The sequence below is a fragment of the Petaurus breviceps genome, unplaced genomic scaffold (genome assembly GCF_028583685.1).
Source record: "Petaurus breviceps papuanus isolate PSGF00001 unplaced genomic scaffold, PetGlider_PUasm1.0 175, whole genome shotgun sequence".
NCBI lineage: Eukaryota > Metazoa > Chordata > Mammalia > Diprotodontia > Petauridae > Petaurus > Petaurus breviceps.
The window spans coordinates 49,285,452-49,310,908 of NW_027185764.1; the positions used below are offsets into that span (position 1 = coordinate 49,285,452).

At 35.9% G+C, this 25,457-nt stretch overlaps 1 protein-coding gene across 6 annotated transcripts in view; it reads right to left on the bottom strand.

Moving 5' to 3' along the window:
• The window catches only part of KIAA0825 (KIAA0825 ortholog), a 549,915-nt gene that overhangs the window by 484,559 nt on the left and 39,899 nt on the right, over nt 1–25,457 (bottom strand). For all 6 annotated transcript variants that reach the window (XM_069085102.1, XM_069085097.1, XM_069085101.1 and 3 more), the window contains one exon: nt 2,930–3,069. In XM_069085102.1, coding sequence (XP_068941203.1) covers nt 2,930–3,060 — 131 coding nt within the window. In that variant the 5' untranslated portion in view covers nt 3,061–3,069. The remainder of the gene's footprint in view (nt 1–2,929; nt 3,070–25,457) is intronic.

The window sequence follows — 25,457 nt, forward strand, 5'->3', positions numbered from 1 at the left end:
CCCTTCTTTTTATCCCTTGTGAAGATCAATGGTCACTTGAGATGATTTCACTCTATGTTAAATTTAATATATGGGCAATAAAAATATTTTTAATTTAAAATTACATCCACATTTTCCTCCATCTTTTTTTTCCTTGTTTTTTTAACCATGGGTCATTCCTAAGTTTTAGCCCAAATAACATTTTACGAATTTTAAATATAATATTTTAATTGTCCTTTTTAAAAAATCTACTTTCTTACTAAGGAGAAAAGAAAATCAAATGTAGAGTATTCAGTTTAAAAAAAGGATTCTGCAGTGAAAATGTCAAAAGTTTCACTGATTTCTGACATTTGGATGGAACTAAATATGAACCAAGTCCTAGGAATAAGGTTATATGCTTTGCAAAGGAATACGTTTGGTTTTCTAAAACTCTACCTCCACCTTTTACTACCACCAACTGAATTTAGATAATGTTTTGTTTATATTTTTATATTTTTACATAGTTTATATTTTTAAATAAGTTCCCCTGCATTAAAGCTTTACTCTGATCTTGTCATTGTATGGAGGTGACATCCCTTTCTAATGAAGTCTATGCCAATGCAGCATGAGGCCTGTTAGGTCTTACCAAGATGGAATAGATTGAACTTTGAATAAAGTAATCAAAATGCACTATGTTTCTGTCTAGTGATGTCTGGAGAGGTTCATCAGAAGGCTGACCATCAAAATGATGACATTTTTGGCTATGGTAACTCACAAAATATGGAAGAGCCAAGATCTTTATTGGAAGAATGGGTTTCTATCACAATGAAATCATAGATCTTTCATGTTATCAGAGTAAGTAGCTCTCAGAAAATCAACTGCATGTACTTTTCATGTATTTCTTTCATATTGTCAATATCTATCAAATTTTTATCTCTACTTTTTGGCCATAGTAACAAAGAAGTACATACATACATGCATACATACATATGTGTGTATGTGTGCTATGTATATCTGTATATATAAACATATGTGAGTGTATACACACATATGTATGTATGCACAAAATCTTTCGTTTTCTGAATATTAAAGGAGAAGCCAACTACAATGTATTTGTCTAATACATATCTCATTTGGGGGCTTTAGTATCTAAGATGTCCATTATAACATATGGCAAAGGATTCATTATATTCTTAAAAGCCAATATGAAGAAAAACAATGGAAAAATTTTACCCAATATGCACTATTTTGAGATTATAAGATTCTGTGAAAATTCAGATCAAGTTTATCTTGATTTTAAATAAACAAAAGCACTTGTGATATAGAGGTACTCATTCTTTTTGTGCAGGAGTAATTGTTTTTAAAGTGAAAAACTTTCATGGGCCCGTAACATGATAATAGTTGTATTACTAGTATTCATTTGTTGAGAAAATACATTATGACAAGAAGCTACCTTGAACTGAGCAACACTTTTAAATGAATTTAGCATAGTATAGGGTTGTGTAAACCTTAAAGTGCTATATACTGGTAAATGTATCCTATTAATTACTACAACATCTACATAAGACAGGAACAGGGACCATTCCTGTGATGTCATTGGTTTAGGGAATTCCCAGGTGAAGAAACCTTACCTAGGTATGACTACAGATAGTCATCTTCCCTGCAAGTCTTAGAGAGTGGCCTAGAACATAGCTTCTTAAATATTTTCCACTCATGACCCCTTCAGCACTTCTTAAACTGCGGATCCTTCAAGTTTCACTTCTAACACATAAAGGCTTGTGTGCTGCTGGGAAAGTCACCTAACCTTCTCAGTGCTCTCGGCAATAATCTAAGATTCATCTTGCAGAGAATGGCTGACCTGCATCAATAAACTGAATCTGCTTATCCAAGAGGTCTCAATTAACAGTGAAATCACAGATTTCTAAATGGGCAGTCCATATTATTCAGTCTACATAAGGGATAGTTTCTTATTTATGGATTGGCATATGGATCCTCAAATTCCTTGTAATTCAGCAGCTCAAGCAACTAGAGCTTGTAGATGACAGGTTGGCAACCACTGCTAAAGAACATTGTGTAATAGTATTTTTCAGTGTGGTCTGCATTATTATTCACCTAAAATCAGGTGAGTTGCTGGGTGTAAGTTCATTAACAAGAAATCAATACAGTAAAAAACAGTTCATAATTATTGGTCCCTTGGGCACCCAAAATGTATATGTTAACAAAGTGACCATATAGAATACTATTTGACTGTCCTTCCTTTATGTCATCACAGACTACACCACCTTTCAGGTTTATTTGACAGGAATTAAATTATCTCTAGCATCCTTTGGAAAAAAAAGCTATACCTTCATTAAAGCCCAAGGTAAAGGAAAAGCAAATTCAGGTCATGAAACCCTCATAGAAAGATGATGCATATTTAAAAGATTTATCAGTGTGAATACAGGCTCCATGAACACAGATCACAACTCCTTAGTAGACTATTTTATGAGTTGTTATGGACAAAAAATTACAAATATCATTATTTAAAATGTTCTATTTTTTGAAAATCAGACATAACTCAGTGATCTTGTGCTATATATTTTTATAACAAATTTGAAATCTGAAGTTTCGTTTTTTATATATTTATATAGTTTCTGTGAATTATTGTTCTCCAAATGAGAACACTTGACCCAACATGCTAATGAAAATCAAATACTAGATTACTCAGAAATAAATATTACCAACTGCTATTTCAGAGAAAATTTGTTATAGACATCTATTCAAAAGAAGTGCCTATATCTTCCATCCTTACTAAGAGCACTAATCTAGATAAAGGCAGTCATGTTAAATTCTAAGGCACAGACTTAAAGAAAAGCTAAAGAATTAAAATATAATGTAGTGTAATTGTTCAAAACAGTAAAAAAGTAGACCAAGTAAAGTCATTGTAATAGAAACATAAAACAACTCGATTTTAAAAATTTACGCCATTTACCTTGCAGCATTTTTCTCAATCTTTTCATCAATGTCACTGAAGATTTGTTCAAATTCTAGGTCTCCAGGAAATGAATTTAATAAGCAATCTATGTCAAAAGAATTATAAGAATATTCATCTCCCCAATCCATTTCAAGGAACTGAAATAAATAAAAAAGTATTAGTTACTAAGGAATGCAAATAATGCAAATTATAATAATACTAAATTATAAGAAATATCTAAAATACATAACACAAAACCCAAAGTTAAATGAGACAGTAGAACAATTGAGATCATATCAGAATAAGTAAAGTACCATGAGACCTTGGGCAAGTCACTTAACCCCAATTGCCCTACCTTCCCCCCTCCAAAAAAACAAACAAACAAAAAAGTAAAGCAAATAGGTTTTAAAAAATATTTTATTTTCCTTTCTATGGCCTTGGAGTCTTATAAAATGAAATCTCTCAAAAAAACACATCAGCATGATACAAATATCACTGTGAGATTTATAGCAATCAAAAATTATAGATCACTGAAGAATGTCTAAGATACTAGTATGAATATCATTAGAAGTCCTACTCAAAGCCTGGGAGACAAAAAATGTCTTCCTGCCTCCTGTCCTTGTTCTGACCAATAGCCTGGACCTGAGTACTATAGAATCAGATAATTAGATTTTCCAGGAGTGGATACCATATTGGGTATCCAGAGATGGGATGAAACCTTCTGGTACCATGTCATTTCCTCTCTCTGACTAGAACCTCTTTACTGTCCACTGCTCCATCTCTGTTTTACCATTCTTAAACATATTCTTCACTGGACATGTGAACTCCTTCCTATTCTACCTGTCCATTATACTTGTTTTGGTTTCACTTTCCTCCCATTAGAGTCTTGACCCTATGATTAACCAGTTCAACTCAACACTGTCTTCTACTATTGAATTCCTTGCCCTCTTATCCTCAAGCCTCTCATGCCTAGTCAAACCTTAAACATGGGTAACCTTCTGTCTTCTTTATTCTAGGTCATGTGCTGCTGAACACAGATGGAGGCCATCACACAGTCACACTGCTGAGATCCACAAGTTTGCTACCTAGGTCTCATTGCTTATTCACTACCACAAAAGGACCTTTTCCCAAGTTAGTACATTAAATACAACACATTCCAACTTAGTATCTTTACTTTCTTTGATTTTTGTTATTGTTATTGTTGTTGTTGCTGCTGCTGTTGTTATTTGTACTTTGTTTTTGAAGAGGGCCATTGACATTGTCGGTGATGTTTTGACTCTCACATGCACTGGAGCAGAGTTGCACAGAAAGTCACTAGCCTCACTCTCTCTTCCAGAGTTATCCAAATCCACTTATGACAGGAACACAGCAGTGAAAATAGATTATCTCTGGAGGTGATAGAATACCAGCTACTAGACTTGCAATACTTCTAAAACTGTGGGGTCACAGGCCGACAGTTTAAGCAGGACTGAAGGAGTTGCGAGAGGAAAAAGCTTACGAAGCCCTGTATTAGGGGTCTTCCATCAATGTTTTACTGACCATGTGTTCATAATGTCTATAGAAGAGATTCTTCTTCAGCCAGAGGCGAGGCTAGATGGCCTCTGAGGTCTGTTCCAACTCTTCTTCAACTTAACACCATCCTCCCAGTGACACCAATGCCTTGGAGTCACTTTTGATTCCTCTCTATCTCATCCCTCACATAAAATCTATTATCAAGTCTTGTCAATTTCTACCTCTGAAATAATCTTATACTGACCCCTTTTCTCCACCCTAGTTCATAGACACCACCTAGACATAGTAATAGACATAGACACCACCCTAGTTCACACCCTTGGGGCCACAGTAATAGGTTTCTAATTAGTCTTCTTGCTTCTAGATTTTTCCCCTTCTCTAACCCACATTCCTTCTAGCTAACAGTTGCCCCCCAAAAAAATCTTTCAAAAGCACAGATCTGACCATGTGACTCATGAGCTCAAGAAATTTCAGGGGTTCCTTATTATTTCTACAATAAAATAAAAAATCCTGTTTGCCCTTCACATTATGACTCCCCCTCCCCCTCCACTATGATTTCACATTATTTGTCTTCACCTGAGCTTTCTTCCAGTCAAACTGACTTAATTGCTGTTCTCAGAACTCAGCATTCCACCCACTGCATCCATGACATTGCATACCCCAAAGCTTGGAAAGTATTTCTTCCATATCTCTACCTTTTCAAATTCTTAGCTTCTTTCAAGGTAGATCTCAGGTACCACTTTTTACAGAAAAGTCTTTCTTCATCTTCTTAGTCATTCGTGCTCTCTCCCTTTTCCAATTATCTTGTCTTTAATTAACCCCAGTGGAATGCAAGTTCTATAAGAGTTGAGGCCAAGATCAAGGTCTACAATGATAGACCTAGAGTTGGAAGCCAGAACTGGCCTTAGAAGTCATCTGGTCCAAGGCTTTTTAAACTTTTTCCACTTGAAACCTCTTTTTGATTTCTGGCAGTTCTTGGTGCTGCATGGACTTAGGACCTGCACAGTGCACCATGTGCATGCTCTGTATTCACAATCAAGACAGCAGTGAAGCTACACAATACACCAGCAAGTGCTGCCACAAATACTTTGGATTCATTGATTTTTAATTAATTTTGGTCATTTCTTGTTGACTATCCATAAACCTTTTACTGTTACCAAATTGTTCACGACCATATATGGGGTCACAACCCACAGTTTGGGAAGCACTGAATACTAGGCCAACATGCTCATTTTACAGATGAGGAAACTGAGGCCCAGAGAGGCTAAATAATTTGTCCAAGGTCAAAGAGAGAGTAAATATCAGAGGCAAGATCTGAAGCTATGTTCTCTAGCTGCAGAGCTGGTAAGGTTTTCATTGCATCCCTAATACCTGACATGGAGCCATGAACAGATTAGTGATCTAAACATGTGTGTCTGTTATTGTCTCATCTAGTTAAAACTGGTAGGAGGCTTTGTGTGTCACCACAAATTCATTTTGGAAAAGTAATCTAAATCATAGTTATAGATTGATGGATGTATTCTTAATTACTAATCAGGATGAAATAAAATACTCTCTAGAGACACCAGTCTAATGTATTACCATGTCAAACAAAACCAACCGAAAAAAAAAAAAAAGGTCACTGAAGTGTTGGGTATCAACTGCAAGTAATTTGACAATGGTGAAGGTGGGAATTATTGCCAGAGGCTATACACACTAGACCAAAAATTCTGTGAATATAGAATACTCCAAAGTAAAAAGGGAACAGGAAAATTTTGGGGGGAAAGAGAAGAAATTAGTCTTATTTTCACACACACACAAAAGTTATGAGTAAGAGGAACATTTTGATAACCACAGAAAATTTTTATTTTTCCTCTTAAATATCACTAACCATGGCACAGAAAACGTTGGATGTATGGAACATAAAAGTCATAAAGGGAATTTTAGAACTAGAGGTGACTTTAGAGACCAGCTTGTCTATCTCTTCTATTTTACACATAACGAAACTGAGACCTAGAAATCAAGAATCTTGCCCAAGATCATACAGCTGATTAGGAGAGTCTAGAACTCAAGTGTCCTGACTCCTAGTCCAGCGCTCTTTCCATTTTACTATATTATCACTAGATGAATCCATAATAACATACTAGATTATTAAAAGATTTTTTTTTTAGTGTAACTTGTCTCTCCAGGTAGTATGATGCCCTGGAGTTGGAGTCAAGGACCTGAATTCAAATCCTACTTCTGTTACTTGTGTGGCCATGGAAAGTCACTTAAAACTCTTTGGACCCTGGGGATCCTCCTGCTTAAATCCAAGAGGCTGGACTCTCAGATACCTTTCAGCACTAAATTTATGATCCTATGACCTTTAGATGGCACAGTGGTTAAAGTACTGAGCCTAGAGAACTCAGGAAGACCTGAGTTCAAATCCAGCCCCAGACACTTACTGGCTGTGTAACCATGGGCAAGTATGACCTGTTTGTCTCAGTTTCCCTAATGAATCAAACAAGATAATATTTGGAAGGTGCTTTGCACACTCTCTGACACATAGTAGATGCTATATAAATGCTTCTTCTCTTTCTTCCTTCCCTTGTAGAAGTTGATGTCATTGTGGGTGATAAACCCAGTCTACAAAAGTTTTTTGATGCCATTGTCTGAATTGATATAGATTTGAGGACAGTACTTCTTTCTTACATATTAAGTCATGGTGCATTTGTGTAACAGGTACAAGAAATGAGACCTATTTCTTTTATTTTCTCCTCATAATTCTTCAAAGCAGTGATTCTTAAATTTTTTTGGTTACAAACTCCTTTCTGATTTTAAACTCTTAAAAATTACTGAGGATCCCCCAAAGAGCTTTTATTTATGTATGTTATATCTAATTACTTATCATACTAGAAAAGAAAACATCTTAACATCATTATGAAGACAGTTTTGACCTTATGAACCTATTGAAAAGGTTTCACAGGGACCTCCAGAAGTCCCTGAATCAAATTGCAAGAACTGCTGTTCTATAGGAATTGGAGTGAAAGAGGAAAGGGAATAAGGAAAATACCAATACTATAATTTGTTTATGATAGTGATGGTTTCTTTACTGTCATCATTGGTCTTTGCTTATTGAACTGTGCGGTTTAAAATATCTAGTAACTTTGGGGCATTTTAAATATAACACAATCAATACCAATAGTATTCAGGGAACTCTTTTCAATATCAATCCAGTGGCTTTAGAAAAAAAATCTCTCACCTCAACACAAAACAGTTGAGAAATACAAAAATACTCCTAACCCAATAATTCACTTTTGTATTCTAAGCCTAGAGATAAATATTTCTCATAGAAGACTTGATTTTTCACCCTCCTTCTACACTGAAAGAATCAGTGTACACCAATCTGGAGAGAAATAACAATAAAGTTAATTTTGCCTAAATGTTCAAGAGAGTCTCATCTCAGTCAACAAATTGGTACTGATTAGTCATAATGTACTAAGATGCAGTACTCATCCACAATGCTCCTTCAAAACATATGTACTAACAGCCAAGAACAAAGAGCATTGTGATATGCATCAAAGGTATAAGCAAACTTGCTTCATGGGTCTCCTTGCATGCAAAAAGCAGCAGAAAAAAACATTACTGAATATATGTCTGAACAGAGAAAGAGGTGGGCCAACAATCTAGTAAAAACAAGAGACAATAATACTCAGAAAGCTGGAAAGTTAACTTAGCGTCCCTGAGACACTAAAAACAAACAAATGAAAAAGATGAAGAAGGTAGTTCCCTGTTAGATGATTTCTGATAAAATGTGGACAAGAATTACACAGAATGAAAAGACATCATGAGGTATAATAGAAAAAGTACAATAAAATCAGAAATCTTTAACTGTTTCATAAGAAAGGATTTAAAAATCCTTATGAAGAAACTACTATCCTACTTCAAGTTATACTGCTCTCAATCTAAGACTCCTTTATAATTTCAATCCTACAACACCACCCATTAGCATCCATTATAGTCACATTATCAACTCAGCAGACTCTCTGCTGCACTGAGAGCACAACAGCATTCCTCCACCTTCACTCTGGAGCACCTCAAACCCTCCTCCCAACTTTCCTACTCATGCCCTCTTTTATTTTCCCCTCCTTCCTGGACAATGATTTCCTAATCTCCAACCCAGTCAAAAGAATCTCTATCTGTAATGGGAATGTAAATTTATGTTGTTGCTATCTTTCTATTGTATTGTGTAAGATCTTCCCTGCCCCTAGGCTTAAGTGTACCTGGAGCCTGTGGCAGGAGGCTTGTTTTTTCAGGAGATACTTTGTGATTGGGTAGTGGATCAAGAAGGCTGTTACATTCTCTGAGCCAAGAGAAGGCTATATAAGCCCTGATGGGAGACTTTGCTTTGGGGTTCACTTTGAGAAGTGTTGTGTGATTTGATGAGACGAGACTATGGGCAGCCGTTGAGAGCCCCCCGACTTTGAAAAACCCAGATGTTGATGCTTCCCTCTCTGGTGACTGACTAGTTATGGATGTAATGGTTGGACAATTCGAGGCCTGTCTGCTTGATCTGTTTGTTTCTCTGTCTTCTTGTAACTTCTGCTTGTAACCTCTGTATACTTTGAAGTTCCGGGTGCTGACTTTTTCCCTTGAACTAGGTAAATAATATGTTTGATTAAAGCAAGATTGTTAACCCATTTTGAGTTGCTTTCCTTTAGAAAAACAGATCTAAGAACCTGTGTTGGCAGCCACCCTGGGGACACTGGGGTGCTTGATGCTACACTATCCCACTCTAACCCTAAGGGCCATTCTTTCAATGGGTGGTAGACAAATATCCTCCAGGTTCTCTTCCCTGTGGAGCAGCACCTCGGGCATCCTAAAGCCTTGCTCTGCAGCTGAACTTTCAAAGCTAGCTAAGGATGTATATTTACAGCAATAGTGACTGTTTTCTTCTATTTAATTATTAATTTCACATGAAAAAATTAATGTAGATATTATGATGGAATAAATCCTGTTGTCTTACATAACTTTATTTCCAAAGCTAATGCATAAGTTAAATTTTTATATTTTTAATGCTCTTAGGGAATTCAAATTTAAAGAAAACACTACTGCAAATGCTTTCTAAAACAATTTAATTCCATTCAACAAACACAGATGAGGCACCTAATATGTGAAAGGCATTGATCCAGTCGTCACTGGTGGGGGGTTAGGGAGGAGATGGAAAATGACAATTCCTGGCCTTTGAAAAATTCCGTTTGACTTTATTTGTTGGCATATTTATTTTTCAAATATATGTATTAGAATTCTATACAATGCTACTTTTTTCTGTTTTTATATCCCCACAGACTACTACTATCGGTGAGTCTTGTACCCTCCTGTCTGAATATGCTAGTCTGATTCTGCAGGGCAACAAATTCAATAATTATTGATTGTGTCTACTATGTGCAAAGTCATTGTACTGGGTATATTATTTGAGTGTGAAGACAATCTTACTTTTCTATTTGTATCACCAGCATTTAGCACAGTGCTATAAGCACAGTAAATAATAAATCTTTTTTTAGTTAATCATTTATAATGAAATATCACAATATCATGAGAAATTATAAGTATGAAGAATCCAGAGAAGGATGGAGAGATACAGAAACAAATGTGTTTCCTAGCAGAATGAGGAAAATAACATACTTACAATTTACAACTGTAAAAAAGAAAAAGACAAAAATGAATGTTGTGCAATCTTTGTAAGTATTTTTCCCTTAACCTTGTTATAAAATATCTCTTATACCTATCCTCTCCCAGTTCCCATTCCTTTTAGGAGTGAGAATGTACAAAGAAGTAGTCAGATTTAATTCAAGAGCTAATTTTGGTTTCATGTTTAAAGTTTAGATCAGTTTCATATTTTATTTGGTATGGTATCATTAACTGCCACAGACTTTAAGATTACATTTTTTCCTCTTCTTTCTTCCTACTAAGGCAATTGAAAATAATTTTTTTCAAAAATTTAAAGCTATCTAATTATGTGTTTTTTCCATGTTTCATTTCCCCTTTCATACAGTACCAGCAAAAAAAAAATTAGGATAAATACATTGGTCCTTACGTCACTATTAACGTCAACTTGACAACAATCATTATATACAGTGCACCAGACAACACTGGTTCTGTTTAAAAAAAAAAAAGGTCTTCAGAAAAACTTTGGGATTTGATATTTAAATAAAATATACCTTGTTGGAACTATTATTGAATCTAGCTCCACATCCTGGGTGTGACATGCCTTTCTGGTCTTTTTTCATACAATTGACTTGGCATAATTTGTATTAGATTACTCTTCATATCCTGCTTTTATTCTATTCTCTTCATTTCTTGTATACACTGTCTCCCATGCCTGAAATGGACTCTCCCCCTTTGTTATCTCCCCACAAACCCACCTCAAAACCCTTTCTTTAAAGGTCACACTCTGCGGCCATTTCTCCTATGAAGTACTCCCTCTTATCCTCAGCAGAAAGTGAAGCCTCCATTTTGAAATTTCTAATAATCCTTTTCTTGAAGCTCTCCTTTGCATTGACTACTCTATCATATTAGCTATTTGTATAAATTACCCCTCCCCCCTACACACACACACACACACACACACACACACAATTAGGCTTTATGAGAGAAGAGTTTTTCTTTTCTATCTGTATGCTCAGCGCCTAGCAGCAGTGGGCTGTGCATTTAGTTGGGGCTTAATAAATGTTTACTGTATTTATTAATAGTTGGTTTTAAGGGTTTTCAGTTCACTTAGTAATTCCTCTTTATATATTACTGATATATAATCACTTGAAGGTAGATGTAGTGAATAGAGAGCCATCCAGAAAGACCCAGGCTCAAGTTCCACCTCTGACTGACATTGACTGTGTGACCTTTGACAAGTCAAAAATCTGTCCATCTTCAAGATAACTCTCTAAAACTCTATATTGCACGGAAAGTGCCAACATGCACTGGTAAAGGGAATTTCCTCACTTGGAAGTTTCTTACATCAATGAAATCACAGGTTCAGTCACTACCTCAACTCATTATTTTTCTCCTAATTCCTCTCCATTGCTTCTTACCTTCCCTGTTGCTGTAGAGGGTAACACCATCCTCCCAGTTTCTCAGACTCTCAATCTAGGAATCATCCTTGACTCTTCACTATCTCTCATCCTGCAACCTCCAATCTGATGGCAAGGTCTGCAAATGTCAATTTTGAAACATCTCTCTAATACACCTGTTTCTCTTCCTCTGCTGACAATGTCACCCCTCTAGTGCAGGCCCTCATCACTTTCACCTGGATTACTGCAACAGCCTGCTCCTGGGCCTGCCTACCTCAAGTCTCTTCCCCACTTCAGTTCATCCTTCATTATGCCTCTGAAGTGATTTTCTTAAAGCACGGAGCTGATCCTGTCACCTCCCTGTTCTGTAAGCCCCAGTGGCTTTCTGTTGCTTTGAGGATCAAATACAGAATGCTCAGTTTGGCATTCAATGCCCTTCATTACCTAGTCCCCTCCTACCTTTCCAGTCTTCTTACACCTTTCTCCCTGTTATGTATTCTGCCATCCAGTGACCCTGGCCTCCTGGCTGTTCCATGTACAAGACACTCCATGTCTTGGCTCTGAGCATTCTCTCTGGCTGTCCCTCATGCCCGGAATGCTCTCCCTCTTCATCTCTGCCTATCAGCTTCCCCAGCTTGCTTTAATGACCAAATAAAATCACATTTTCTGTAGAATGCCCTTCCCAAAGCTTCTTAATTCTAGTACCTTTCTTCTATTATTTCCTATTTATCCTGTATTTTATAGTTTGTTTGTCCATGTTTGTTTGTTTTCTGTCTCCCCCATCACACTAGGAGCTCCTTGAAGGCAGAGATCATCTTTAGCCTCTGCTTTTAGCCCTGATGCTTACTCGCACAGTGCCTGGTACACAGCAGGCTCTGAATCAATGTTTATTGACTACCTACCTACCTACATACATAGAACTCTAGTTGTTTTGTAATAGAGACAAAACCATATTCTCAGATCACTGCAAAAGAGTAGTGTTAATAAGACTGCATAGTAATGTGTGTGTATGTACATGTTACATTGTATATGTTAAAAGTTCTACAACATCTTTCTTGATAAGAGGGAATGGTTTTACTGGCTCTGCTCTACAGTAGATCATCATCTTGTAGTTTTTATTTAATATCTATTACAGTCTAGGAACCGAGTATATAAAGAGACAGAAAACACAAAGTTCTGTAGTTCCTATAATTCCCTACTTCCATATCTTGTGCCCTTGCCTTTTTAACATCTTACTGGGAAAAATGTGAAAAATCAGTAGCAAATTCTGCAAACACTTAATAAAATACCTACTGCATGCTTTAGGCTTCCAGTATATAACACAATTCCAGTATATAACACAGAGAACTTTCTGATCCAATTCAGGAGATATAATGCTATATCATATAAATAGTATTTCCTCCTTATTAGAATGTAGGAAAATCCTAGGAGAGGTATGAAGTGCTCTAAAAGATCTAAGGAGTGAAAGATTGCTCTGAAAAAAGAAACACACATGAACTATTGCTAAGTTATTGAGGCTTGAAAATATATGTAAAAGACATATCTAAGAAATAATATTTTTGGAGTTAATCTTCCTAATAAAATGACTGTATGCCAAGCAGGAAACAGAATCTATATTCTTTCCAAATTAGTATTCAACACCCTCAACAACTCCTTTCTAGTCTCATAAAAAAACTGGAGCTTGTTATCTTTTTCTTATTTGTCTCATCTTCCCAATATGATAAACTCCTCTAGGATGGTGCCTTCTTTGTATCTGCCAAGGTGTCCAGGGCAGTAAAGTTACCTATCGATACTCAGAAATGTTTGCTGGCTCATCATTCTTGCTCTCAAGGATCTTGTGATCTGAACAAAGAGTTTACAAGTCATATGGCTTTATGACATCTGATGATTTCTCAGCAAAAGCTAAGAAGTGATCAGTTTATCTTGCTTGAAGTATTATGGATTCATCTTTGTGATCAATGGCAAGTGACAATCTCTCTGGTCAGCAGTCTCCTTGTCTATAAGACAATGACTAGCTGAACTCTACAGTGCCCCTCAGATCTCAGTCTATGATCTTATCTATCATCCAAAGGTTTTCCTTTTACCCTCTACCCTGTCTTCCCCAACCCCACCCCCATCAAAGTACCAAAGCAAAAGAGGCTAGCTCATTTTCCCTTCATCAAATCACCCTCTGATTACTCCAGAACCAACAAACACAAATATTTCTGTTCTCTCATTTTCTTGTGCAACAGACTCTAAATAGTCCCAGACTTCCTAATTTTAAATCTACTGATTGTCAATCACAAAAAAATAATGTGGCAAAAATTCAAATGAAATTCAATGCCCTAATTTATGAATAATAAAAAATAGAAATTATTCTGACTACAATATTAATGACTTTTCAGACTAAAATAACTTGGATTATTTTTGAAAATACTACTTCATAATACTGCATGTCTTCAAATTTTAATTCCTATTTAATTGTGCTTTTCATGAGAGCAAAAATAATGATTTAATACTTCAAAAAAGTATTTTAGGCAATCTAATATTAATTATTGGCTTTTAAAATGATTAAAGAGTTTTCTTTGAAAAAAAAATACATCCAAGTCAAGCACCTGTAGATCGAATTTCAGCCCCAGGCAAATTATAATAGCTGAGTTATATATTCCCAAGAAATAGTTTATAATAAAAATATGAATGTGTTCTAATCACTGCCAGAAAACACTAAAATAAGTCAGAGTAAAAATTTTTACCTTATGAGATCAAAAGACAGCTCATACAAATAATATAAGATCTATACTTGCCCTTTACCATCTTTTCAAAAACCTCTAAATAATAAGTTCCCTTTGTTCTCTATTTCAGTAAACTTTGTCTTCCTTTGATTTTCTTTTCTCTTTAATTTTATCATTTCAGTAATTCAACTCCATGTAGGGATATTCTTCAAATGTCTAGCCAAGACTTGTTGAACTTACACTGAATATGTGTAGGATTAAAGAGTAAATAAGAAACTGATTCTGAAAGCTATTCAATACTCCCATACTTTGATGGATTTATAATATCATCAATGTGGGCATACTCTACAGTGATGCAGATTGATACCCATTTGTACCAGTCCATCCAGAGGAATTCTCAGCAATAATTTTCCACAGAAGTTCTATAGAATACATTGGTATCCTTCCTCTAGCTCGCTTGGCATTGCATGGATAATAATGGAGTATTTGACCTCCCCATTGATTATCACCTGGTTCTTTGCTTCCATATGAACCTTTTTTTTCCTCTACTCATTTATCTGTATGAGAACTTCCTTTATATGCTATGTCTCTTGTGCAGTTCTTGATTAGTAAAGTGTTACAGCCTGTATAGAAGCACCATATGTCTCTTCATTACCCTTTGGATGACACTCAGTTTTAATTGTGGTAAATGGAGACTGTGGCATTCCATCCCATGGCTATACAACATTACTGAAAGAAAAAAAATTGCTAAAAAGATGGGCCTTTATTTAAAGGAAAATCTTGGGGTCATTAAAAACATGGTTAAGTTTCCCAAAGGAAATCTAATCTACTCATGGGTTTTATGGCAACACATGAAAGTGATCCATTGGGAGAAAAATGTAGTTCCAGTGGCTCCCTATAGCTTCGAGGAATAAAATATAAACTCCTCTGTTTAGCTTTTAAAATCTTTCACAATCTGGCCCTTACCTATCTTTCTAGTCTCATTGTTCAATATTCTCCCTTCTACATTCTGCAATCAAGCCAAAATGGCCCCTCTCTGATCTTCACACAAGACCCTCCATAGCTCCCAGAACCCACTTCTGTGGTGCTTTTGCAAGTGGTCATACCCCATGCCTGGAATATATTCCCTCTTCATTTCTCCCTCACACAATCTCTTACTTACTTTAAGACACAGCTTAAGCATCACCTTATTCATGGAACTCTTCAGTACATTCCACCCCTCCCTTCAACTACTCATACTCATTTTTCTTAATTATTTTTATTTAACAATTTTGTATTTGTTTGTGTTAATTCTCTTCATATTTACTTTAGGTATGCATATGCATACATATACTTAGATGTTTTCAAGTAGAGATTGTTTCTTTCTTTGTATCCCTAATAACTAGCCCAGTGTCTGGCACTGTAGTACCTACTGTAGCAGGTATTTAGTCAATTTAGTAAATAAAATTAGTATTTAGTAAATAAAAAATCAATTGTTTTATTGATTGATTGTACTGCAGGTGAAAACATAAGAGAATACAAATATTCCTTAAGAAGCTGAAGTTAAGTCAACATTTCAAGCACTTAGATATGGCCAAGGAATGATGTGTAGATCAAGTTGTTACTACAAACAGCTGACAGTTTTCCTTACAATTGTAAATTTCCTTTATTATTAGAATGGGAATTTCAATTGTCCCATTTGTTGAGTTGCTAGAAATCTTTTTTTTTTTTTTTGGTAGGTTGTTAAGATATTGAAAAGATATTGTTTCAGGGGTGGCTAGGTGGCTCAGTGAATACAGCACTGACCCTGGAGTCAGGAGGACCTGAGTTCAAATCTAGCCTCAGACACTTGACACACTTACTAGCCGTGTGACTTTGGGCAAGTCACTTAGCCCCAATTGCCCTCCAAAAAGCAAAAAAAAAAAAGATATTGTTTTGCTACTAAAAAAAAGCAAAGCCTAAACCTGTTTCCATTTGCTAATATTTTAAAACATGCCATTTTTTTCTCTTTTTTTCATTAAAATACAGACAAAATCATTGCTTCATATCAAAACTCTCAGTCCCATTCAATTTCATTTCTTAGGTGTCAGCAATATCTTTTTTTTGTTTCAGACTGTTATCTAGACCATCACTAATATTTATAGAAGTTTTAGAGTACTACAATCAAGTAAACTGAAATGTTGATAGGCATATAATTATTCACACAGAAAAGTAGCTAGACATATTCTTTTTTTGCCTGAAACAAACCATTGTGCTTTCTATAGTAAGAGTTCTAAAAATTTCCCCTCTTTGACAAAAGCAGTAATCTACAGTATTGGTGAATATAAACTAATGTAAATGTACAAGTGAATCAGTTGTCAGAATCTTTGCCTATCAAACAGAACAATGCTTGTTTTAAATGTAAAAATAAATTATGCCCAAACAACATCTTTCTTTTAATATGTCTTTATACTGTTCTCTGTGTAGTTCTTTTCCTTACTCATGATGACATGGGTACTAAGGAGCCTTAAAATTGTAACTGCAATTTCAGTATTGTTCTAGAATTTAGCCAATTCACCTTTTATGATTATAAAGGCATAAAATTAGATATTTTAAGGTTGGAAGCATAAACCACATAATTAATCACAAGCCAAAGTGACAGAAGTCACAGGAAAATTCTAGATCCTATAAAACCCCACCATTTGGTTCCTTTAAATGAATGAAAAGTCTTAACTAAATAACATCTAAAGACATGCTATTACATATCAAGCACATACAAGAGGGGATAAAAGGCTAATTTTTTAAAAATATAATATTTATTTCTCCCCAATTACATCTTAAAATAATTCTAAAACTTTTTTTTAAGTTTTGAGTTCCAAATTCTACCTCTTTCTCCCTCCTTCTCCCTGAAATGGTAAGAAATCTGATATAGGTTATACATGTGCATTCATGTAAAACATTTCCATATTAGTCATTTTGTACAAGAAGACGAAATGAAGGAAGGAAGGAAGGAAGGAAGGAAGGAAGGAAGGAAGGAAGGAAGGAAGGAAGGAAGGAAGGCAAGATAGCATGCTTTAGTCTGTATTCAGATAGTATCAGTTATTTCTCTGGAGGCAGAATCTTTTCCAATGATTATATAGTATATAATCTCAAAATTAAGAGGGATCTCAGGGCAAACCAAGTCAATCCAATAAGAATGATTTGGAATTACTTTATCAGTTTTGGGGGGATGGGCCTTCACAAGTGTTTCTGGATACTTGGGAAATATGATTTAAATATTCCCGTGCAAAACCTGAAATTGCTTCACTCTTAAGAGATTCAAAATGTGGACAAAGGATCCTAAAGAATCATGATGTAGTAACTGCAGCAAATGTAAATAAAATCAATATGAGAGACAACAAAACTCTAGTAAAACATAACAGTCAGTTTTAGTCATACACAGAGATCATAGGATCATAGATTAGAGCTAGAAGGGGCCTTGGTCATCACGAAGTTCAATCCTATCATTTTTACAGATAAAGAAATAGGCCCAGAGAGGTGGCAAAGCCAGGATTTGAACCCAGGTCCTCTGATTCATTATTTATTTCTTTGTTTCCCACTGCACTGAACAATTTATAAGCCAGCCATTTGAGAAATGTAATTGGTAGAGGGGCCTGGTTGAGTGTTTGTTGTACCTAAACAAGCAACAATAAGTTTAAAAATGAATTTCCTCAGCAATCTTATTTACACTAGTTTCCTTAGTAAATTCTTTGTATATAGATAGTGCCTGGATGAATTTTAGAAAGGCATGTTAAGACTAGATCGTGGCCATGAACTCCCAAAAACATGTAGAAAATGTATCAGATTAAATCCTGGTGGGGAAATCCAGAAAAAGAGTGAGCTCAGAGTGAGTAGCCAGGTATGCAAAGGAAGACAGGTAGGCCTGTAGGTACTGTGGAGCACACTTTCCAGGGGAGCACACTTTCCAGAAGGGCGCACCACCAAACCCATACCAGGGCACTGCAACAGGCAGAGGTGTGAACTGGCAGCTGTGTTGGCCACTACCCAGTTACAGATCACAGAGCTGATGGAGAAGGGGATTTGCCCAGGGAAGTGGTGTTCCTGGGTAGGGAGGCTCTAGGCTTCCAACAGAGGAAGGAAGAAGTTAGGATGCCAGCAGCAGCAGTGGTATGACTCATACCCTAGGCCCTAGAGCGGGGTCTCATTCCCAGTATCTAATCCAGCTTGCCGAGGAATAACCAAGGCTGTATTCCAAGACCAAAGAGGAGCTTACAATTCTGTGATTTTGATCCAACAGAGCTTTCTAGCCAGGTGATAGGGACTTCTTGTTGCTCGTTCTCTGTTATTGAAGAGGACCAATGACCTCCCAAGGGTTATGTCTTGACTTTCAAGTGAATTGGATTTAAGTGAACCAGAACTGCATAAATTCATCAGCCTCACTCTCTCCTCCAGAGTCATAGGAGTCCAGTGGCAGAACAAAAGTCAAGATCACTGATGATGGACCAGGATGCAGTAGGAGACCTTGGCCTTTTAAAATTAAGGCAATGATTACAAGATCTTTATTCTCTCAAATGCATCTGTATCAGATGTTGCAGGATCCTGAGAGACTTTAGGATGTGTTTAACCCTCTGAAATTCTACACATAGGCACTGAGTCCAACAGCAGTCTGCTTTTGCCCAGACCCACACTTGAACAGAAACTTGCACAGCTTAGAGGAAGGTGGGAAGGGGAAGTGGAGAAACAAATAAGAAGTTGTCCTGGGTCAGACCACTTTGGGAGCACTAAAAGTTTGTAGGTTCCCATTCTGTCCCTGAGATCCTGGGATAACATAATACTCAGTATTCCAAGAAAGCAGCAACAGGACCAGTTCAGACTTTCCCTCCAAAAGTGCAGCAGATCCCAGCCCTAACAACGAGTCTGTAGTCAAGAAATAGGTTGGATGAATGGGCAAACACAAGAAGAACCATTATAAAAAGCTATTATGGTGGGTGAGCTAATCAAGGCACAGATGCAGGAGAAAATGACGTAGAAGCAATGCCTCAGAAAAACACAGCTTGAACACAATAAACTAGAATTCCCAGAAGAGATAAAGCAAGAGTTTAAAATTTTTTTAATGTTTTTATATGGAATGAGAGCATTTTAAGAAAAAAAAAGGAAAATACATGAGAGTTATGGAAGAATATGAAAGGGAATTAACATCTTGGCACAAGAGGTATAAAACTCTGCCCAAGCAATAAACCCCTTGACAATTAGAATGGACCAGTTGGAAGCCAATGCCTTCATAAAACATGAAGAAATATTAAAATAAAGCCAAAAGGCTAAGGAAATAGAATAAAAAGTAAGGGATTTCATAGCAAAAATAACTGACCTAGAAAACAGATTGAGGAGGAAAAAAATTAAGACTCATTGGACAATCTGAACACCATTATCTAGACATCCTATTTCAATAAATCTTAAAATTGCCCAGATCTCTAGAACCAGAGGGCAATGTGGAAATAACAAGAATTCACCAGTCACCTCCTGAACAAACCCCAAAATGAAAATCCCAAGGAACATCATAAGCAAAATCCAAACCTTCAAAGGCAAAGAAAAAATACTGCAAACAGCTTGAAAGAAAATCAATTTAAGTATGGAGGAGTCACAGTCAGTATCACATATGATTTAGTAGCCACCAACAAAAAAAGCAGAGAACTTGGAATACATTGTTCCAAAAGGCAAAGGATATGGGCTTATAACCAAGAATAACTTAACTAGCAAAACTGACAATGCTGTTACAGAGGAGAAAAGGATTTTTAACGAAATAGAGGTCTTCCAAGCATTCCTGACGAAAATACAAGAGCTGCAGAGAAACTCAGAAATGCAAATACAGGAGTGGAGAGAAACATAAAAAGGGAATGAACGAGATATTAAAAAAAAAACAAAACCTAAACAAGGATAAATTGCTTATATTAAAATATGGGGAGATGATCTATATACCCACTTTGAACCCTCTCATCATCAGACTAGTAGGCCCATTAGCCAAGATCTGGCAGTGGTTTTGTTATGCCTTGATGATCTTAAGAAAAAAATTAAAAATCAAAAGGGGGGAAGAGGAATACACTGGAGGAGGGGTATTGAAAGGAAAGCGAGGGTAAATTATTTCATATAATCAAGATGCACAAGTAGACATCTATACAAACAAAGAGGGGGGGGGGGGGGGGGGAATGGCTGACACAAACTTCACTTTCATCTGAGCTGGTCAAAAGCAAGAAGATAAACGTGCACAGTTGGGTACAGAAATACACTTCAACAGGGAAACCCGAGGGAAGTGAAAGAAGGGAAAATTAGAATGTGGGCAGATGAAGGGAAGGATTAGTAGTAGCCAAAATAAGCTCTAAAGATGTACAAAAATATTTATAGTTTTTTTTTTTGAGGAAGCAAAGAATAGGAATCTGAGGAGACACCCATAAATTAGGGATCAAAACAAATTATGGTATCTAAAAATATCATGAAATATTATTGTGCTGAACTCCTAATCAGCCTATGATCAATCAGGGTTCCATAAGACTAAAGATGAAACATGCTGCCCACTTCTGATAGAGAGGTAAGAGTGTCAGAATGCAGAATGAAACAAATGTGGTTTTAGACATGGTCAATGTAGAAGGTTGTTTTGATTGATGATAAATGTTTGTAATGGGTTTTTTTCCTTATGTTCTCAATGGTAGGGAGAGGTTGGGGGTAGAGTGTGAAGACAACTTGGCTGATTAAAACAAATAAAATATTTGAAAAGAAAAGAAAAGGACTAGATTGTGAAAGTCCAGTGTTGTTTATATTGGCCCCTATAAAGAAAAAGGAGATGCCAGAGTTTACTGTATGAGGGCGTGACACATTCACAAGAAAAGAAAGGGGAAATCATTTTGGGAACAGTATAGAGCATGGATTGTAATGAATGAATAGTTTAATATTAGAATCTTGTTTATATGAAAATCATAATGACATAAACCAAGCCTGACTGAAAAAAATTTTAATGCCTAAAATTAGTTTCCAGGGAGATTTAAAGACATTGTTGCAGAGAATAAGCTAATGAAACTCACTGCTATTTCTAATACTGAATATTCTGTATATAAAGTCTCTTTAAAAAAAATGACTCTCAAACATCACTCCTCCAGTCTTCAAGAATCAAAAGCAGGAGCTCATGTATTCCCAACTAAGCATTACAAAAATACATCTGCATAGTTTCTATTTACAGAATCTAGGAGTTCGAAGAACTTCTGACTGTCCAAGCCAGCCCATTTATCGCCACCTGAACAAGAACCCATGCTATAGTATATCTTGTAAATGATCATCCAGCTTTTGCTTGAAAAGTTTTAATGGGGGAGGACAGCCCACTACCTCCTGAGGCACTTCTAGACAAATCTAACATCTAAATCTTACATCCACCTAAATCTGCCTCTCCACAACTTTTTCAATTCTGCCCTCTGGGGCCTTTACATTAATTATTAATATATACTGAATAAAGACTGAAGGCAAAAAGAGAAGGAGACAGCAGAGGATGAGATGGGTAGATTGCATCATGAACTTACACAGATTTTGGGAGATAGTGAAGAAGAGGCTCCCAAAAGTAACCTCAAAGAGGGACTGAAAGGAAGCAAGAAAAGAGCAGACAAGATTGGGGTGGTGGGTGGAAAAAAAGAGTTCTACAAATGCAGTAAGATTTTAAACAGGAAAAAAATGTTCCTACATCATGAAACTCATATTGTAAGTTTATAGAAGGGTTGCCAGTTCCTCCTTTCACCCCCTTCCTTAACTCCACCAAAGAAGGAAGTAACATCAAGGGAAAAGAAACGGAGACATACTGATATATAACTGTAAGGTAACAGAAAAGGAAGACTAGGGCTTTCAGCTGGTAAAAACTGTTAACTTCCTCCTTGTACGACAAAATAGTGATCAGTTTATTCTCCCTGAGGCCAATGATAAGTGGAATAAGCATGGCTAGAAATGTGCCCTTTGTGAGTGAAGTCAAAACATCAGTTCTTTAGCGGGTATATGATGCAGAAAGCTAACATAAGAGCAAGAAAAAAAAGAGAACCTGGGGAGGGGGTAGATGGAGAAAGAGAAGATCTAGAGTCAGATATCTACTTCTGAGTGCCCCATCCTCCATGCCAAGCACCTGCTACTAAGGTAAAGATGACTTAAAGGTCTGCCTGTCAGTGGCTGCTCCGGGTCTACTTCCAGTGAGGAGCCGTGGGGTGAGGTTCCATCAAAGGCTTCTATCGGGACCTGGAGTCCTCAGCACCCTAGGCCGGCAGGCTGTTTACAGCCTCCAGGTCATCTCATTGCCTCTTCCTACATATGACCAGATTAGAACCCTTCCTTCTACTTCCCCTAACCTTAATTCATCTTCTTTCCCTTCTCTCCTTTGTCCTCAAACTTCCAGACATATATTTTATGCTTTCAAGCACCTCTTGATATATTTTAGTTCAGAGGTAATGATATTTTTACACCATAAAGTCCCCCTTTGGAAATTTGTTTTATTAAGTAGGAAAACTCCTGTATTATTTCTATCTCTGGGAATTAGTTTCTTTTTTTTAAGTGTCATTAGAATGTATTCTCCTGATTAATGTAGTCACATATATTTTAAAACTCAAATAATATAACATTGTTTTATTCTATCTTCAAAAAGCATTAACTATGAATATGACCTAAAATTGAGATTTTTAAAAATGCCCTCCAAAGGAAAGCTCAGCAGCAAAAAATAAGAACCATGAAAACAATATAGTGATTTTTTTTTACCAACTTTCATGAGTAGAGTGGACTAAATGATCTCTAAGGCCTCTTTCTTGTGCTCAAATTCTAAATCTTGTGACCTCTCACTTAATTTTTAATCCTCTATAATATATTATTTACAGTACATGTTTTTTCCCTATAAAATCAAGGGAAAGATAATTTGTTGTGGGTTAGAACAAATTCATATGGGAAAATCCAAAATTCTATTTAAAAAGCAATCAGTAAAGGTAAGTATTAGATTTCTTCAAGTTAAATCTGAAAATCCATCACTATAGATGCAGTTTATTTTATTTGCTGCTTAACATATCTCAACAGTGAATCTATCATATCAACATAGTCATCATGATTCAAGCTGCAAATAATAGAGAGTGTCAGTGTCAATTTTGCTTTCTCACACTTGCTTCCCTTCACTTCATCTGATTTTAATAATCCCTGTCAAACCACAAACAGTCCAAATTACCTTCCTGACACAGAAGCTTTCAAGGAGGAGACAGAATCTCAACTTTCATTTAGTGACTACAAAAGAAAGCTGTCCAGCTGGACAAATATTATTTCCACACTTGACAATCTCTACAGTTAAGCATGCATTTTAATTTTAACTAAAGCTGCCAAGAGTTTGATATGAGCTTCTTGTTTAGTGTAGATTGACTCACAGGATTAGCAGACCAACAACTATAATTGTGTTGAAAGAACCCAGCATTTTCTACTAAGAGATTCAATTCAACAAATATTTATTAAAAGATAAATCATAAGCTGTAGCTGAAAGGACAAAAAAGACACAGAGGAGATATCAAGCATACATCGTGAGGGAAATAATGTATCTAATGTAGGTAAATTAGAAAGATGGAACCATATGATTAATGCATTAAAAACAGGAAACATGCTGGCTAAAATTTTTAGGGTGTTTCATAAACAAAAATAAAATTATGAAGGTTACTTACTAGATACTAATAAGTGAAGATGAAAGAATAGAGAATGAAATCTAATGTCAATTATTCCAATGGACAAATAAGAGTTATAGAATCACTTAACACTAGACGTATAATCTTATAGAATACCCTCATTTTGCAGATGAAGAAAATGAGGACCACAGTGGTTACCCTCAATTGCCCATGGTGATAGATATAAAAAGTGGCAGATCTGGGATTCAAACCGAGCTCTTCGGACTCCAAATCCTCACTTCATCATAACAAAATAAACATATTAGCATAATACACTATTTCACAGTTATTATTAATGCAATTTATTTTATTGATATAATAGTGAAAGTGCATTCTATATTCTGTGCTGTGGCATTATAAAGGGGTCCAAATATGAGATGTCTAGAGATTGAATTTGAGAAGAAATTTTGGAGAAGGTGAGGAAAAGTTGAAGAAGAACATGAGTTAAGGAAGAAAAAGGAGTCGATCAAAAAGAAGACTAAAACTGAAGGAAAAAAGAAAGGCTAAAGATCTGAAGAAGACTCAAGGAGAAGGAAAAGGGAAAAGTGATTGATAAGACAAGAGAAGTAAGAGGAGGTGAGAAAAATAAAAGATACTGATAAAGAAAATTAAGTAAAACAAATTTTTTTTTTAAAGAAAAGTTAGAAAAGAGAAAACGTCTGCAATGAAAAAAGTGTGGCTATATCAAAAGATTACTGAAAGGAACATGTTGAGTACATTTACAAAATTGTTAAGCCTTGTGAAAAAGCTGTTAAGTCTTAACCAGGTGCTTAGGAAATAAGGAGGAAACACCCATAATAAAGTTTTTTTAAAAAAATAAATTGAGATCATTTGTTTGCACATTACCTTCACTTCCCAAAAGATACCTCCCTCCTTTCCCACCCAGAGTCATTCCTTACAATAAAGAATTTAAAAAAAGAAAAAAAAAGCAGTTCACTAAAATAACCAATAGATAATTAAAGTCAATAATATAATGACATGTTCTGCACCCATAGTTCCCCACCCCTTCACTTCCACCGTTGTAAAGAAGGAAAGGAAGTACATTTTCTTTTCCTTTCTTTTTAAATCTTTATTTATTTTTAGTTTTCAACATTCACTTTGAGGTGCAAAATATTCAAATCTCTTTTTTGGGACCAAGCTTGATTAGGAGAATAACACACACACACACACAATTTTTTCCTGGTTCCTTATTTAATTTTGCATCAGTTCATATATGTCTTCCCATATTTTCCTGTAGTTTTTATATTTACAATTTCATATTCATGTAACATAATGTGTTTAATAATTTTCCTAAACTATGGGAATCTGCTTTGTTTTCAGGTCTCTGATTGACAAAAAGAACTGATGTAAGTATTTTGGTATCTATTGGAACTTCCTATCTTTGACATTCTTGTGATAAGTTCCTAGCAGTGGAACCTCTAGGTCAAAGAATATGGACATTTACATTTTTTAAAAATATAATTTCAGATTACTTTCTGGACAACAATGGTTGGACCAATTTGCAGCACCACCAAAACATGCCTGTCTTTTTACAACCATTCCAACATTGACTATTCCTGTCTTCTGTCATCTTTGCAAATTTGCTGGGTATGAGGTAAATCCTCAGAGTTGTTTTGATTTACATTTCCTATAC